At 36.2% G+C, this 17,792-nt stretch overlaps 1 protein-coding gene across 6 annotated transcripts in view; it reads left to right on the top strand.

Annotated features, from left to right (window-relative positions):
• Positions 1-12,478, top strand: part of WRN (WRN RecQ like helicase) — a 99,564-nt gene extending 87,086 nt beyond the window's left edge. For all 6 annotated transcript variants that reach the window (XM_045535454.1, XM_045535455.1, XM_045535453.1 and 3 more), the window contains 5 exons: positions 2,279-2,389; positions 4,665-4,827; positions 7,566-7,780; positions 8,079-8,210; positions 10,729-12,478. In XM_045535454.1, the coding sequence (XP_045391410.1) occupies positions 2,279-2,389; positions 4,665-4,827; positions 7,566-7,780; positions 8,079-8,210; positions 10,729-10,848 (741 nt within the window). In that variant the 3' untranslated portion in view covers positions 10,849-12,478. The remainder of the gene's footprint in view (positions 1-2,278; positions 2,390-4,664; positions 4,828-7,565; positions 7,781-8,078; positions 8,211-10,728) is intronic.
• The last annotated feature ends 5,314 nt before the right edge of the window (positions 12,479-17,792 follow it).

The following is a 17,792-nucleotide window of genomic DNA, read 5'->3' as shown; positions in this document are numbered from 1 at the left end:
ATGGAATTGATACTTCCTTCCCCCTCATCAAGGAAATAAGGATGACATTAGAAACATAAAAGACGTGAGACAACTATAAAAAGCTGGAGGAATTACATGCATTCTAGACAGTATTATGGGATTGCTTTTTACTTCTAAGAATCTCCTGTTAAGCTTTGGGCAGGCACAGTTGGGTTCTGCTTTAGCAACATCCTTCTTTAAGTAGAATATCCTTCTGCTTTTTGTATAACATACAGCATTTCTCTCTTTTGCTATAGAGTATCTTTGGCAACTTTAAATTTTCTTTTTTATACTCTTACACAAGACATCGTGTGAAAATTCCTTATATTCCATATGGATATTTGCAAATGAAATTATAATGTCTGAATGATTTGATAAATAATACCATACCTACCATCAGTAATTGAATAAGTTTCCTCTCTTTATATACTTGATGGTAGTGTCTTCTTTCATAAATTAGTGGTATTATTTAACAGTGAATAAATTATCCCTCCCAACTTCCCTTCAGGAGAGGAAACTGAAGGAGAACAAAAGATAAATGCTCCAAAGGATAGGTATGAAACCTTTGGGAACCTTCTGGGTAGAGAAAATTGATTTCTCTGATGAGGAATTATTCCTGTATTATTCTGCAAATTGAAACCATTTATTAAAGAAATAAACAAACACTAATTTATTAAGCCCCAGTTTTATTATTTATCAGTTTCATTGGCCTTTAATATATTTTTTAAAATTTTGAAGTAAAACTTAAATACTATCATAAATATTGGCAAACCCATACAGGTTTTCGGAATATCCAAAATACTCAGCAGAGTAATTCAAAGTAATCTGAAGATGACAGGGCCAGAATGTGATGGTGGTGAGCAAAAATCTAATCAAATTATATTCTATGTAGATGAAAGACTACCTATAGGCCATAAATATGTATAGATGTTAATGTATCAAAAAAATTTAGGGGTAGGCATAGGGGAGTTGGTGAATGTGTGAAGGTATTAATGAAACAAGACTGGCTGTGAATGACAATTGTTGAAACCAGGTGGTACATGCATGGCAGCTCATTTTACCATTCTCTTGACTTTTGAATATGTTTGATATTTCCCACAATAAAACTTTAAAAAATAAAAACAAAAAAAAAAAGACTTGAACAGAGAATAGTTAGTTATGGAAACATATGAATAAGAAAGGCATAAGGACAAAAGTAGGCAAAGCTTACTTAAGCACCATTCAGATGAAAAGACGTTTTGGCTAACTAGATTTAAATATTTACTTTATTTGCCAATGAGAATGCCTCAACCTACTTTTATAATTAAGAGATGACTTAAGACACTATCAGAAGTTCCCTCGTTATATTCCAAGCTTGCTAGGACAGAACGCACTGGTTGGGCCAAGTGAAACTTTCCAGTTGTAACTATATGCCTCACTATAAATTACTGTATTTGCTTTCCAATATATACACTTATATTTATACACACACACATACACGAGGGCTGTCCAGCCATTGTTAATATAGCGAGAATGGTTACATGGCTGATACTTTCTGGACAGTCCTCTATATGGTTATGATCTGTTTCCTTATGATATGTTAGCAGAATTTGTGGTTATAATACCTAAATTTGAATATAGATGTAATTTATTCATTCATTCAATATTCACTTCCAGGGGATTAGGATACTAATTTAGAGTGGTTCTTATTATATTATAGTTTGTTTTTTTTTTCCTGAGAGACAGAGTCTGTCTCTGTCTCTGTCATTCTGTCATCCAGGCTAGTGGCCCAGTTACAGCTCATCGTAACCTCGAGTTCCTAGGTTCAAGTGATCTCCCTGCTTTGGCCTCCCAAGTAGCTGGGATGACAGCTGTAAGCCATGATGCCTGGCTAATTAAAGAAAATTATTTTTAGATACTGGGTCTTGCTATGTTGCCCAGGCTGGTCTCAAACTCCTGGCCATTTCTCCTGCTGTGACCTCTCACAGTGTTAGGGTAATAGGCATCTGAGCTATTGTGCCCAGCCTGTAGTTCCTTTTTTATTTCTTCTTATTAGCTAATGAGAAGACTAGAAAATGTTTCTTGTTACAAATATTTTATTAAAAGTTTATGTTCTCTAGCGTTATTCTTTTTAAATTAATATATTAAGAAATCCAACTTCTTTCTGAGCTCCTATAAAAAGGGAATTCTGTGTTACTGAGATTTCATGTATATTATTTTTTTCCCTAATGGCTAAGGATCATATTTATACGCTATTATTATATTGTTGACCATTTGTGCTATATTTAAAATTCTGTAGACAGACCTCTTTTCAAGTACCAAACCTCAAGAAGAACAAAAGAAAAAGTACTCATTTTCACATTCTCTGAGGATCACTTATTCTTTATTCCAAGAAAAGAAGATGTCTGTGGTAAGTGTTACTTTCAAGTTACAGAGAATTTCTTTTTAGTTTATTTATGCTTGTGTTTTACGAGCTTTTTAATATTAAAGCTGTAACTTGGGGTCAGTTTCTTCTAACCCTACAATACATCTCATTTTATCTTTAAAACAGAATGTTGTTTCCTTTTTTGGTTAAGCCTACCTCTGTCAATTAAGTAATAGCAGTAAATATAGTTTGACCATGATTATCTTATAGAGGCTGTGTCAGGGATACTATAAACACATTTATAGCTCAGGGATATTGCAGCAGCCATATTTTAAAACTTGATTTTTAAAAAACAGGACTAATAGTTAAAAAACTGTTAGTATATGTGCTGTTAAGAAACAATCTTGAAGATACATTAAGTTGAAAAAAGATGGAAAACTGTGAAAAACAAACATAAATATATATGTGTGTATATATACATGCTTATATATTCACATCTTTATGCATATGTATAAAAAATACATAGGGATATCCAAAACACTGGGAGTAAGTTTTTAAAAAACTTGCTTTTCATCCTGTAGTATTTTTTTTTTAACTGTGCCTGATACTCTTTGAAAAAAATCTAATTACTATAAAAAAATGACCATACTTAGAGCTTTGAGGTTTTTTTGTATACAAAATAGAGAGTATATCTTAGTGGAATAGGGGCAGAATGAGGCTTCCAGCTAAGGTTAACTAATTTGAATTCCCATCCTCTGTGTTATTAAATTGATTTGGAACAGGTTTATGATCCAATACCAGCTTTTTCTGTTCTCTGTGCCTCCATCCACTATGCTACATTACACAGTCTTTATTCAGATGAAGTTCAAAATAAATAAAAATAGAAAGGCCATAGCTTATCTTACTCACTGAGTGTTCTAATTAGATAGTCAAATTTCTTAAAGTTCCTTACAAAGGCCATTGCCCAAGAAATCAGGTAATTCCATAATACTATTTTTGAAATAAAACACATGATAAATAAGAATTTTAAGTTCAATTTCATAAGTAAACAGTAACTTACATGTACATGTTAAATATGCCTGTATGTACATAATTGGACCATGCACATATGGTAGAACTGCATAGAGTTACTAAGAAAATTTGGTATTGGCTCCAAATTTTCTGCATAAAGTACATTCTAATCTAATATGTTAATATGAAGTTTCTTATGTTATATTGCATATTCATGGGTGAGGGTGTGAAAAATGGTATATCTTCATTTGTGTCTTCTGGTATTATTTGGTTGTATTTTACTGTTAATATGATGGGTGTAATTATCTGTACCTCTTGGGAGTCTGAGAGGATCTTGCCAGTTAACCACAAAATTAAACATGCCTAAGGACTAATTAATCAGGAGCAATAATACAGTTAGAGGTAATTTGATGCCTGGTATCAAATAACCCTGACATTATGCACACATGGTGCACACTTTCTAGTAGAAAAGAGTAGACATTTAATGAAAGTAATTTAAAACCTACCTTTGGAGGATGAAAATAAGGCCTTAAATACTATTCTGAGAAAGAATCAACATTCACACAAATATGGTCTAAATTCAGACTTTAAAAATTTAGTGGGAGAGAGTATCATGCAGTAAGTCAGAACTGAGTTAAAAGAATGTTTTACCTAATACGTAAAATGTATTTGGAGCCACATTTGTTTAAAAAGCTGTATGAATGGGTAGCACTATCCTAAATTTAAACAATTCATGTTAAGTTCAGTAGTGGGAAATTGGTGACAGCCCTTGTGAAATTGTAGTTATTGTTATGAGCAGAGCCAATTTAAAACACCTGTTAAAATCTCCAAGAACCTTTTATAGAATGCTTCTGGAGCCTCATGTTATCACTGAGCAGTTTAGGGTTTCCCTTCTTGGAAATTCATCTAACCAAAGTACCATGTCTTGTTCCAAATATACAGAATATTGGACTACAGTTTTCTAGGTTTTCAAAAGGTTGTGACAGCTATTAGACTTATATAGAATGACTTCTTTGCCATTAATTGCTTTTTAATGTGAATAATTAGAGAAGGATGAGGATTGAATTCTTAGCTAAAGCTGGGTATTTTTTATTCAGTACAGTGCAGTAAGTATAAAAAGTAGATCCTGTGGAGGTTTATAATGTGTGGGTAGTTTTAAAGAAATCATTAAAATGAAAAATTAAGTGAAGGTTTAGTTCATTGTTTCTCAGTGAACATTTATGACCTGAACATTTTGGATATTTTTTTCCTATGAAGTACAGTGGAAACTTTTAAAAACTGACTGGTTCTTTTGCTGTTATTTCTCTAGAATGACATAGCTGAGTTCAGGATTCTGCCTCTCAAAACAGTTGGCATGCATTTATCCCAAGCGGTGAAAGCTGGCTACCCCCTAGATTTGGAGCGAGCAGGACTAACTCCAGAGGTTCAGAAGATTATTGCTGATGTTATCCGAAACCCTCCCATCAACTCAGGTGATAAGTGCAGCCCTCCTCTGCAGCTTTAATGACTTGCGTCGTTGAACCCAGATAAAGTAAACAAGCACGAGCTAATATTTTTCACTTCAACAGCCTTGACCCTTTATGCTATTATGCAAACTTTACTTTGTTTTTCTCAAACAATAAAAAAGCATTACCAATCTTTCTTCTTATTAACACTCAGAGCAAGTGATACCGAGTTCTTTTTTTCCTTTACAACTTCCCCACCCATTCATTCCAAAACACTGCACTTTAATTCTTTTCTAATTTCTACCCCATCACTCTTCAAAAAAAAAATCACGTTTTTTCCTCCACATTTTTTCCCAGTGGCTTGCTGACTCAGAAAGGTTTAGGGGAAAACTGAGTCCTTGTCATTGGTTTCCCTTGAGTAGCCTTTCTAATCAGCACAGTCAGTGGTGTCAGTCACTATGACACAGAAGAGACAAACCAGGTTCTATAGGGCCCTTGTGGAAGGATTTCCTCTTGTCCCTTTGCTGCAGAAGCTCCTCAACTGTGCTCATGCACATGAAGCCTGTTCGTTTGCCTTGCATAATTTATGATCAATTTTTTACAGAAGTAAAGATGAAGTACATTAGAGGATTTTCCCCCCAAGTGTATAAATACAAACTTGGTACCTTACAACTCAGTAAGTCTGATAAATTTCTATAGGCTGTTAGGCTAGGGCAGTGGCCATTCAAAAAGCCTTATCTCCAAAGCTGCAGTGCAAATAATTTTTTGTTACCTCAAATTCTTTCCCACTTGGGAACTACTATATAATTTTCCCCAAGAATTTGGAAATAAGGGAAATAAGATGACTTTCTGAAAGTATAAGCAATACTGTACATAATTGATCAGAGCAAAAATAATCAAGTCACCTTAGAAGGCAGCATTGTTTCTAGGTTTGAGCAAGACTTGACTGAAGGTCTAAAGGACAAACACCTCTGCTACGTCCAGTGATCTGCAGTGGAAGCACAGGGAAGGGAGACACGCAGGCAGGTTTGGGTAGGGCTCATCTAAGTTCCAGGGAGGAGTGGTGGCCAGTGAGGCTTCACGTATGTTAAGGCCCTTTAATACATTGTGTCAAGATCATTCATGTTAGAGAAGGACTCCCAACAACTAATTCTGCTTCTGTATCACTTCCTAGCTCTCTGGGTATAATTTGGTTTCAATGTAGATCTGTATGTAGGGAAAGCATGCAGTAGTCATGCTCATCTGTGTATTTATCTGTGGGATACTTGTGAATTCATAATTATAAGTTAATAAATTGGCATTTTGTGAACTTGCTTACTGTGGATCTGCTAAGGTTAAATGAGGTTTCTAAATTTGAAAACCCGAGGGCCAAATCCTGGACTACGTGATAAAACATCCAAGGTAATATAGTGAGTCATCTTGTGAGAAAGCTAGCCAGCTCTCCTGGTCACATTCCAGTCTTCCTATTAATAACTTCAGAAATTAAGCCAGAGGGAGGAAAACAGTAATTACTTGGTAGGATTAGAATTAGGATTATATAAACTTCTGTTTCTCTGATGCAAAATTAGTGTTTCAGGGAAGCCAAAGACTCAAATGCTTTCTTGATTTTAATACTCGAATTATTTTTTCCTTCATAAATGTATTACCTCTCAGAACTTAAATTTATGTCTTTTTATGGGATATTGAATAGGAGGCAATATTTTCTGAAAGTTTGTGCAGGTTTTTGTTGTTGTTGTTGTTGTTGTTGACAATTATTTTTGCTGTCATTTGACCGGCTTTTTTAAATCCCAAAGACTGACAGGTGATGGTAGCCTAGTCGCAAAGGCTCTGCCAACAGAAAGATCTGTGTTCAGGTCTTGGTTCTACCATTGCTTTGCTCTGTGATCTTCAGCAATACCCAATTTCCCTAAGCCTCAGCTTCCTCCTCTCCAAAATTGGGAGAGATAATATTGCCTCTCTTCTAGAATTGTGAGAAATACAGTCATGCATCACTGAAACGATGGGGATACGTTCTGAGAAATGCATTGTTAGGCAGTTTCATCATTGTGTGAACGGCAAGCATTGCAGCTGAACGTGCTGTTGGAAGGAAGTGCTGAAACGTAAATAATGGTCTATCTGTAGGAGATGGCTACGTAATTGTAAAAGATGTGAAGAGATTGACACAGTCTGAATTGGTTCTGTGGAGTCACAAAAAATTCAAATTTTTTTGATTCTGAAAATAAGACATATTTTTCCCAGAAACTTCATCTAGTTAATATGCATTTTAAATAGTTGATGTCTTTTGTTATGTAATAATAACTGAAAGGATTCTTTTTATTAGTATCTTATTTAGCAAGTATGATTAGCTCCTATTTTAAGAATAAGTTATTTTTACACTTGGTCTTAGCTGAAAGGCTGAGAAGCAATAAAAATAAATTATTTAAGAAAAAAATTAACTTGTAGTTGATATTTGGAATTTGAAGCATGGTTTCCTTTAGAAACAATTCTGTGAATGGTTGTTTTGACTCTCAAGGCAGCCCACAAAAGACAATTTGAAACATAATTTATGCAGAGTCAATAATACTATGCTGACTTTGGGTGTTGGAGGCCAGGGCTTCAGATAATACAGGAGTGGAATTTTTAACTCCATTTCCATTCTGTAGGGCTATAGGCATTTAAAAGAGAAGACTTTGACAGTCTTCTTCCTTGCTGTCTGTAAAATATTTCACTATTTCTAAAATGTTCTCCATAATTTATTTTAAAATCAAGGTTTTCATCTTTTACAGATATGAATAAAATAGAATTAATTAGAACATTAGTTCCTGAAAGCATTGACACGTACCTTATCCACATGGCAATTGAGATCCTTAAAAATGATCGTGACAGCAGACTGTTATGCCAACCTTCATGTGACTCCAACAAAAAGAGATGTTTCCCCAACTCTGAAGAGAGCTGTTCAAGGTCTAAGAGAAGCAAGGAAGAAGGAGGCACCAATACTAAGGTGTTAATTATGTGTAGAATTGTCATACAGTCATTTTGTTCAATTTGCATATCCTCATAGTAGAATGCTATTTTTTTTTTTTACCTGTTACTAAGCTATTACTTTAACCGCACATTAATGTTTTTGCTTTTCCCTTACTGAAATAACATCAGATGCCAACAAAAGAATTTGGTGTGAAATAGTAAGAATTTTCTTAAGCTCCGTTTTTTTTTTAGGCCTAGAGCTTGTTTGTTTTTTATTTGTGACTAAGAAAATAGTGCATGGTATAACTATTTTGCATTCCATAAAAATTTTAAAGGTACATAGAAAACATCTTGAAAATTTTTCATGGAAAGACGAAAGTCACAGCAATTCTATAAGACTGACTTCTCGGAATGAGCCATTGAACCATCCAGAGATGGAAGATTTATTTACAGATTCTCATTTACAGGTAAAATTGATTTAAGGAAATAGTTTTCATGACAAATATATCAGAATTGATAAATAAATGTTTAGATTTATCTTGGTTATAGATGAAATTAAGTGTGAATGTAACTTACGTATTTCTCTATTTGCTTACATATATATGTGCATGTATAATCAAATGAGTTGATGTTTTGTATTTGCAACTTAATGGTAATAGGCGAGCCCCTTACAGTTTTGTTATGATTAATGGGAATTTTAATCTTCTACTGGTAAAGAAAATAGATTCTAGAAGGCATTGTTTCTGTTAAGTGACTTAGACCTCATAATTAAGGTCTCCTTAGATACTTACTGTTGAGACTCAAAAGACACTCTCAAGGCTGGGCACAGTGGCTCATGCCTGTAATCCTAGCACTTTGGGAGGCTGAGGCGGGAGGATCACTTGAGGTCAGGAGTTTGAGACTAGCCTGAGCAAGAGCAAGACCTAGTTTCTACAAAAAATAGAAAAAATAGTTGGGTATGGTGGCACGCACCTACTTGGGAGGCTGAGGCAGGAAGATTGCTTAAGCCCAGGGGTGTGAGGCTATGGTGAGCTACGGTGATACCACTGCTCTCTACCCAGGGTAACAGAGGGAAGACTCTGTCTCAAAAAAAAAAAAAAAAAAAAAGACACTCATGGTAAGTAAGCATTTTCCCCTTTTTCACTGAAATTATTATTATCATTATGGGATAATATTGATTATATTTTATAGAATTATAGATAAAAGACTTTAGCTACCAATTAATGAGCATCAAGAATAAGTTAGGTTGTATTATGATATTTTACATATAGCCTTATTTGAATTCCACATAATTCAGTGATGTTATATACTATTATTCCCATTTTCTGTGTGAAGAAATTGAAGCTTAAATTACATGCATAAGGTCATACAGTTAGCAATTGGCTCAGTTAAAATTCAAACCTAGTTCTGCCTGGTTTCAAAGTCTGTGCTTACTCCATGTTATTAGGCTACAAAGAAACTTAGGGTTTTTCCTACTGCTTTATTATTGCTGCTCAGATACTTTACTCTGTCTTACCCTTTGGCCTTGTTACAAACTTAACTTGGTTCTTCCCTCTACATGTACTCAGGGGTTCAGATTCTATTTGCAAGCAACTATAGTTGTCAAAGGCCCCAGGGGATTTTGATATTAAGATCTTTTGGGAAGAATAAATATTTCTGGGCCTGTTTTATCACTACCAAAATGCCTTTTCTCTATGCTACCTTATATCCCTAATATTTATTATTTCTAAGTCAAACATTATAATATCTTATAGTGTACATAAATCTCATTTGTTCTCCTGGTTTATTCTTTCCTGCTTGGAAATTGGTATCCAAAAACAAAGTTGCTGTCTTAGCCAATTTTTTCTTTAGTTTTTGCTGACATGTGAACAGCCCTTTTTCCTACACTGGATTTCTTTACTTAAGCTGGAACAACTAACAGTTTTTACCTTTTTTAAATAGTCTTCTGTGAAAGATCTTTTGCATTTTTCCTACCCTTTACTACTTGAAGGCTTTTAAACACAGACAACATAATAAAACATAGCAAGCAGTGGATGAACAATAGATAAACATAGTCTTCATTCTTGAAGTAGAATAAATCATAGTTTTGGTTTTTAGGCTAACAGACATATTGTGACTTAGATGAGGCCATCTTCTCATAAAGTCTTTCAAATACTTCTGATATCCACATCAACTGCTGGATGCCCAGGTGTACTCATGATTTCTCTGTCATGTTATTCGGAGGATTTGGTATTCAAACTGAGGTAACACAAATTTTAGGCTTATGGAACACTTAAAATTGTTTTGTTTTTTTCATGTTCAGATGGTATAGTATAGTACACTAACTACTGCCTTTGTGTTAAATTTTTTTTTTCCCTAGGGACTTTTAACCTGTGATTTACAGGCTTTTTGGTACATGAGCTGCTAAAATTGTGTGCAGAGTGTTGTGCCTATGTATGTCTGTCTTTTTTCTGGGAAGTGAACCTGTAGTCAACAGATTCTCAAATGAGTCTATAAGAACTTTTTTTTTCCATTTATTCAGTGTTTGAGTGTCTGCTGTCTCAGCTACTCTACAAGGTGATGATGGTTGGACCTCTCTTCTTGCCTACCATTGTAGGTGTTATAAGTTATATTCTTTTTCACGTGCCCAACATAATTCTGTATACACACCCGGGCAGATACCCTCCTCAGAACAACGAATTTACCATTTTGGTCAACCCAAAGCAAACACACCACAGGATGTAGATGTGAAATGATGTCAAATTTTTTTACATACTGAATGAGTGTCTAAGAATAAATGATAGAATGGCAAGTAATTGCCTGAAGAAATGATATAGTGATTTTGTTTCTCTTACATTTACTTTTTGACCCAGAAATAAAATTGTTGCTATTTTTTTTGGTGGGGAGGAAAGGCTGGTTGTGTATTTAGGAACCTGTGTTACTTTTTTGCAATTGATACACATTCTCAATAGTGCAAATATTTCTTTTTCCTTCTGTTTCCTACAGAATTCATCTGAAACCTTGAAGAGAAAATTACCTGAGTGGTTTTCCAAAGGAAATGAGACCTTAGCTGATACCAGCAAGAAAACAAAGGACAAAACAAAAAAGAAAGGTCTTTTTTGTTAAGCTGGCAATTGCGAAAACAATTGTGTGTGTCTTGCTATATTGTAAGAGGAGAACTATATTTCAATTCTGACCAGTGAGGAGTAATATTTTAGCTTAAAAATTGTTCTAATCACAACATGAAGCTCACCTATGCACTGGCATCTTAAGTCAGCCTTCTGTAGTTCATGTTAAGTATTTGGGTCTTGGGGGGGCCTGAGTGAGTATATCATAGAACAGAGTGATCAATTAGATGTGCCTTAAGATTGCTTTAAGAAACTGTTACTGTCCTGTTTTCTAATCTACTTTATTACAGTAGTATATTTGGAAAGTGTAATGTGCTGGAATTTGATATAGATAACAGTATTATTATGTGGTAATTGTGTGATATAAAAATATTTATATATTGCCAAAATTTTATCTTGTAGATGTAAGAAGGCATAGGTTTTTTACAAATTACCTTTACTGTTTTTTGAAGTTCTTACATGCATTGTTAAATGGTATAAGTTGACCAGACCAGTGAAAATGAAACATTTTGGGTTCCATGTAAGTAGGAAAAAAGAATATAAAAAAGATAGAAATTGTACTAGGCAGCTATGCACTTTGTATTTTATACATGATTTCTATTATTTTTCAAATAGTAAAACAATGTCGTTCATACTGAACATTATAAAGGTATATTTTGAACTTTCATTTACTGAATTAATTGCCTGACTGCCTTTATTTTTTGAGGACGTCAGAATTTGATTCGAATCTCTCATGTGGCACATATGACTTAAAGCCTATACTCTGACACAGAGTTGGGCTCTATATAAGTTTAAGCAGTTCACCTACGGTCCAAAGCTTTTGACTGACTTTCTTGTAAATAAAAATAACCTGTTGATGAAGAAATATTTGTTGTGGAAGAACTAGAAAATCTAGAGAAGTGAAAAAATGAAAATAAAAATCATTCATAGTTTCACTGGTGGAACAGTCAACCCTTTTTGTGTATCCTACCAGACCTTTTTATATCCACTTGTTTTCTTGGTTTATTACATGAATAATACATAAATGAGTTTTCATTGTAAAACATCCAAACTATCAATAGAAAAGTCTCCCATATTCTCATTTTTCTGCATCCCATTACCAGAAGGCAGCTCCTGTTAAATATGTGATATATAGTCGAGTTGTTTCTTCTGCATTTACATGCCTTTGCATATGTATCTACGGTACCATATAAGTATTCTGTGTGATGAAGTCCCAAGTATGCAGAAAGCACTTTTTGCTCCATGCCACAGTATAATGGTTGTCTTCAGGAAAAGCACTTGTTTGATTGTTTGACTTGGGAATTGAATTAGCTGCTTTTCGTCACTAAATACCATTTTTACTAAAAAGAATGACTGACAGACAACTATGGTTGGTCATTTGGTCTTGAGTGTTTGGCAGACATTTTCTCAGAATTGATTGAAGTCAACCACTTGCTTCAAGGAAAACTGATGGTATTTGTTGCCAGTGATAAAATTTGAGATTTCTGGCAAAATTTATAATTTTGGAAAAATCGTGTCCCTCACTGGAAGCTAGACGGCTTCCCTTAACATAAAGACTTTTTGTTTGTTTTTTGAGACAGACTCTTACTCTGTTGCCCCAGCTAGAGTGCAGTGGCATCATCACAGCCCACAGCAACTTCAAACTCCTGGGCTCAATGGATCCTCCTGCCTCAGCCTCCCAAGTAGCTGGGACTACAGACTCATGCCACTGGGCCTGGGTTTTTTTTTTTTTTTCTATTTTTAATAGAGAGAGAGTCTTGCCCTTGTTCAGGGTGATCTTGAACTCCTGACCTTCAGTGATCCTCCTGCCTGGGCCTCGCCGAGTGCTAGGATTACAAGCATGAGCCACCTCGGCCAGCTGCTTAACAAAGACCTTTTCTGATGAGATGGATGGTAATTAACAAATGTGATTTTTTGATTTTATATAAAGATTTTTGTCTGCATTCAGAAGATCTGCATGACTCACACATGCTGCTACAAAATCATGAATGGGTAAAAGATCTGTTCAATGTGCAAGATGGACCAATGGATTTTAATGTAGTGGAACATGAAAACATTCAATGATGGTTTCAGATTACATACTACAACTAATCTTTAAGAAACTACCGCTTGTCCAGTTTTGGTATAATTTCAAAGGAGAATGTCCACCATTATCTGAAAAGGCTGTTAAAATGCTCCTCCTTTTTCCAGCTACGTGCCTGTGTGAAGTCAGATTTTTTTCATATACTTTAGCCAGAACAGCATATCAAACCAGATGGAATGTAGGACCAAATCTGAGAATCCAGCCACTTCTGTTAAGCGAGACGGTAAGGAGATCTGCAAATGTAAACCCATGCCACTTTTCTCACTGTTTTTTTAAAAAAAGAAATAAAGTATTTTTTTAAAGATATAGTTATTTTTATGGTTATGAAAATGATGAATCTACTATTGGTGTTTTTAAAAAAATTAATAAATATGTTAAAACATTTCTCAGTTTTAATTTCTTCCGCACCCCCACCCTTTTTTTTCATTTAAGAGACAGGATCTTGCCTGGCACAGTCATAGCTCACGACAGCCTCAGAGTTCTGGGCTCAAGCGATCCTCCTGCTTCAGCCTCCCAAGTAGCTGGGACTACAGTTTTGTGCCACTATTTTTTTTTTTTTTTTTTAGAGATGGGGTCTTGATCTCCTGCCCTCTAACAATCCTCCTGCCTCACCTTCCCAAAGTGCTGGAATTACAGGTGTCAGCCACTGTGCATGCCCTCAGTTTTAATTGCTAAAATGGGAAATAATGATAGCTATACCCCACATTAACAAAAGTTCTTTGAGGTCCTTAGTGATTCTTAAGAGTATATAAGGATCCTGAGACCTAAGAGGTTCAGCACTGCTGATACACTATTATATAGAGGTAACATGAATTATTTATCTGACATAGTGTTGGACATTACAGTTGCTTCCAATTTTTCTGCTATTTTAAACAGCACTGCTTTAAACTTTTTTTGTTTTTTTTTTTTAAAGAGACAAGGTCTTGCTATGTTGCCCAGGCTGGAGTGCAGTGGCTGTTGACAGGCACAGTTATAGCACTCAAACTCCTGGGCTTCAGTGATCCTCCTGCCTCAGCCTTTCAAGTAGCTGGAACTACAAGTGCATGCCCTGTGCCTTTTTTAAACATTCTTGAATGAAATGTGGCATAGTCTCGTGCAAATACATAGCCAGAGAAGGATAGAGAGAATTACTTTTGTTGCAGTTTATCTTATCTGTAGTCTCATCTATAGTGGAGTTTATGCCTTCCCAGCATAAATCCTTTCTTTCTGCATTTCCTGTGGCTCTTGATTTTTGTTGGGGTTGGTTGCAAGGAGAATAATTCCAACCTGGATAAGGGATTTGCACCTATGACCTCATCTAAGCTAGTCCCTGGCAACAGTGTTTGGATTTGGGATAGGCTTGTGACATGCTGAGCTGCGAGGTACTGCCTTTCCTGAAATCTGCCTGACCTTGGAGTATTTCAGATACATGGGGCATTAACTTCCCTCTACTTACATTAAACCTGGTTGAATGAGGGTTTTTTTTTTTTTTTTAAAGCTTCCATTTGTGTTCAGTGTCACAACAGTACAGGGATGTGATCAATAGAAAGACCCCCCAACCAACAAAGACGACGTAAAGTTCTGTTAGTTACACGAAGTAGAAAATAGGGCATCGTGCTCCCTCGATCTTCAGTCTTGCCAGGAGTTCTTGTATCTTCAGGTTTCCCCCTCATTCCCTTCTACCCGAGTGTGTGTTGGAGGCTGTATGTCCCTAGCTGACCACCAGGTGCAAGTAGCTGATAAAAAACAACCTTGGCACATTACAGAGTGTTTACTAGAAGGTACTGTTTTTATGCTGTCGTCTCCAAAAAGTATTAATTACTTTCTCTTCTGTGTTATTTGTTTTTAACCATGGAACTGTGACCAGAGTCAAATAAAGCCCTGACAGTTATTTAGAATTCAAAAAAGCTGTAGCCCTACCAGATAGTTACAATAAGAAAAGAATATAGGATTCTTCTATTCAAGTAGGTTGCATAGAATTAACTAAGAGCGTGAAGGGATCCAATGGAATGAACTTTACAGTAGTTTTAGAGCTAAGTAGATGTTTCACTGTCTTAGGGGAATCAAAGAGATGCAAAACCACAAGAACAGGAAGGTTAGCTACAGTCTTAATGGGGCTGCAGACTTCAGCAACCTCGGCTGTCAGAGAAGCATCCACAAGACTGGTTGTGAAGGCAATGCAGAAATCATTTGGAATAACAGACTTGTTTCCTTACTGGGTAAATGTTTAAATCTTGGGAAAATGAAGAAAATTTAGAGTATAGAACAAATTAAACCTTTGGTAGTAATATTTTAGGATTAAGAAATAATAAGCACATTTGACATTTAAGCATTTATAATGCTTGAGATTATTTATCTTATTCAAGTAACAGGTTACTCTTGTGACTCCAGTATAAAATGTATCATTAAACAGTAGTATATGCTGATGATTTTTAAGTGGAAATCCTATAAAGTTTGAAACATTATTGCAATATTTAATATGAATCGTCTTTAACTTTCTTATTGCTTAGAAGTATTATCAACAAATTTCACTTGGAAGAGAAAGATCTAATATTAAGGTTATTAATACTGTTTACTAATTATTACTATTAACTGTTACTATTAACTAATATTTATTAAACCCAGAGCTTTAATTCTCAGAGAAATTAATATAATGTCAGCCTTACATCCCGCTTCATTTTCTAAGTCAATTTAAAAAAATTGAGATGTACTTATTTATGATAAACATTTGTGTTTGTAGTATGCAAGACAGCATACTAGTTGCATAGAAGAGGAAATACGTAGAAAAAATGCAACATGGATCTATGCTTAAGAGGGGAAGATTTACTCTGAAGAATCAATTAAATTTCACAAAAATATTTTCTTACAGGAAACAAACCATTTCACATAATTAGTAAGATAGAAGAAAACATTGACAGGCAAAAAAGATCACATGAAGGAACCATAGTATTGGCTATCATGACTAATAATTTATTGAACATTTGCTATGTGTTAGTTAACCTTCTACCCTGAAGACAGAATACAGTAGTCTCTTCCTTATCCCTGGGGGATACATTCCCGGACTCCCAGTGAGTGCGTGAAACTCAGGGTAGTATCAAACCCTGTATGTATGTTTTTTTTTTATACATACATACCTGTGATACAGTTTAATTTATAAATGACTCTGCTGGACAAAGGGATGAGTCACATCCCGGGCAGGATAGAGAGGGATGGCCTGAGATTTCATCATGATACTTGGAATAGCACACAATTTATAAGTTAGGAATTACTTCTGGAATTTTCTATTTAATATTTTCAGACTGTGGCAGGTAACTGAAACCATGGAAAATGAAACCCATGGATAAGGGGGCAGGGGGAATACTGTAATGCATGTGTCTATTTGTGTAAACAGAATATAAAAATGAGAAGAGAGACCTCGATATATGGATATGTAAGCAGGTGAGATTAGGGGTCGCGTCACGTGGTACTTTGCTTATTTTCTTGAATTTTGACTACACTTAGAATTGATAGCAAAAGGTACTAAATGTCTCCAATTGTAAAATCAGAACATTTCTGTCTATTCATACAATAGTGCCTGTTTAGCAGAGCTGCCTCTCCCACCTCTCCCACATCCTCCACCTGTGTACGAGGAGTGTGGGTGTGAGAGAAAATTAGTTTACAAGAAGACACAGTTTGTGGAGGACAATGAACCTTTCATCCTCTCTTTGCCATGAGAGAGGAGGCTTTTCAGTCTGCCTCCCATCCTCCTAGAAGACTGAAGTGTTGGAACAGTGCACTGGGTTGACGAGTGGGATTGTCTCTGAAAGCTTCTGACCTGTGGGTCCAGCAGGGTCCCTGGTGTCTTGGGCTGAGAGTGTGGGTGCCATGTGTCACAGCAAGGATGCCTGACCTCCCTAGGGGTTGAGGGTACCTCTTGGAAGGAGTTGCGTTTAAAGGTCATCGTTATGGTACCCTTAGAAGGGGCTTCCTGATGGGTGAGGGCACCTCAGTAACAATACCATACTTGGTGGGAGGTTGGGGGGGGTTACCCCTTGGACCCTCTGAGGAACCTGCTAATGCATCCCCAAAGAGAGCTGGCATTTGGCTGGCAGCCATTCAGTGTGTTGGCAGATACCAATTAGAGAAGCAGGGGCAACCAGGAGAAGGAATGGCAGCCCTGCACGGTCAGCTGTGCCATCTCTTCCTATCCCGACTCCAAAGGGCAAGGGCATGGAGGAGGGAGGAGGTGTGAAAGAGAAAACTGCAACCATCTGTCTAACATGACCTGGGTTGGGAGGGTCGGGAGTGAGAAGGAGAACTTTGAATCAGATACACAATTGAGACTCAAATAGGACTGTTCTAACATCCTGAAGTGATGGAAAATTCTGGAATTGGACTGAGATGTAAAGGGAGCCACTACCCAAGGAGAAAGGGGTATTTGACACTTAGTAGCTGTTACAAAAAGTTGGTTTCTGTGTGTGCTGCAACATACCACTTGTTATTGTTCATATGTTTGTAGGAGCATAAAGAAGTTGTGCCCTGAGACCCTCCTAACTACTGACATTTGCCATTTCAGGGGAGTGAAACTGGATGGGTAGAAGGGCCAGCTATTTAAATTTTATAATGTCTGTATCTTTTGAATCAAATCAGTATATATTGCTTTTAAAAAATAAAGTAGGCAGGGCATCGTGGATGATGGCAGAGGTTCAGCCTCCATCCACCTCTCTCGAGCCGTCTCCTGCCGGCTGGACTGGCAGGCGGGCAGTGCCTCGGAGCACTGGCTGGAGGGCTCCTACCTGGGGCCAAGCTGGAACCGCTGCGCCCTCCCCAGGCAAGAATATGAACATGGAGGATTCTAAGAAGATTCCTGGACCTCAAGGGAAAGGTTGGTCTAGGTTTGC

The sequence above is a fragment of the Lemur catta genome, chromosome 22 (assembly GCF_020740605.2).
Source record: "Lemur catta isolate mLemCat1 chromosome 22, mLemCat1.pri, whole genome shotgun sequence".
Taxonomy (NCBI): Eukaryota; Metazoa; Chordata; class Mammalia; order Primates; family Lemuridae; genus Lemur; species Lemur catta.
The sequence above is the reverse complement of the archived record's forward strand: the minus strand, read 5'-3'. Positions and strand labels throughout refer to the sequence as shown.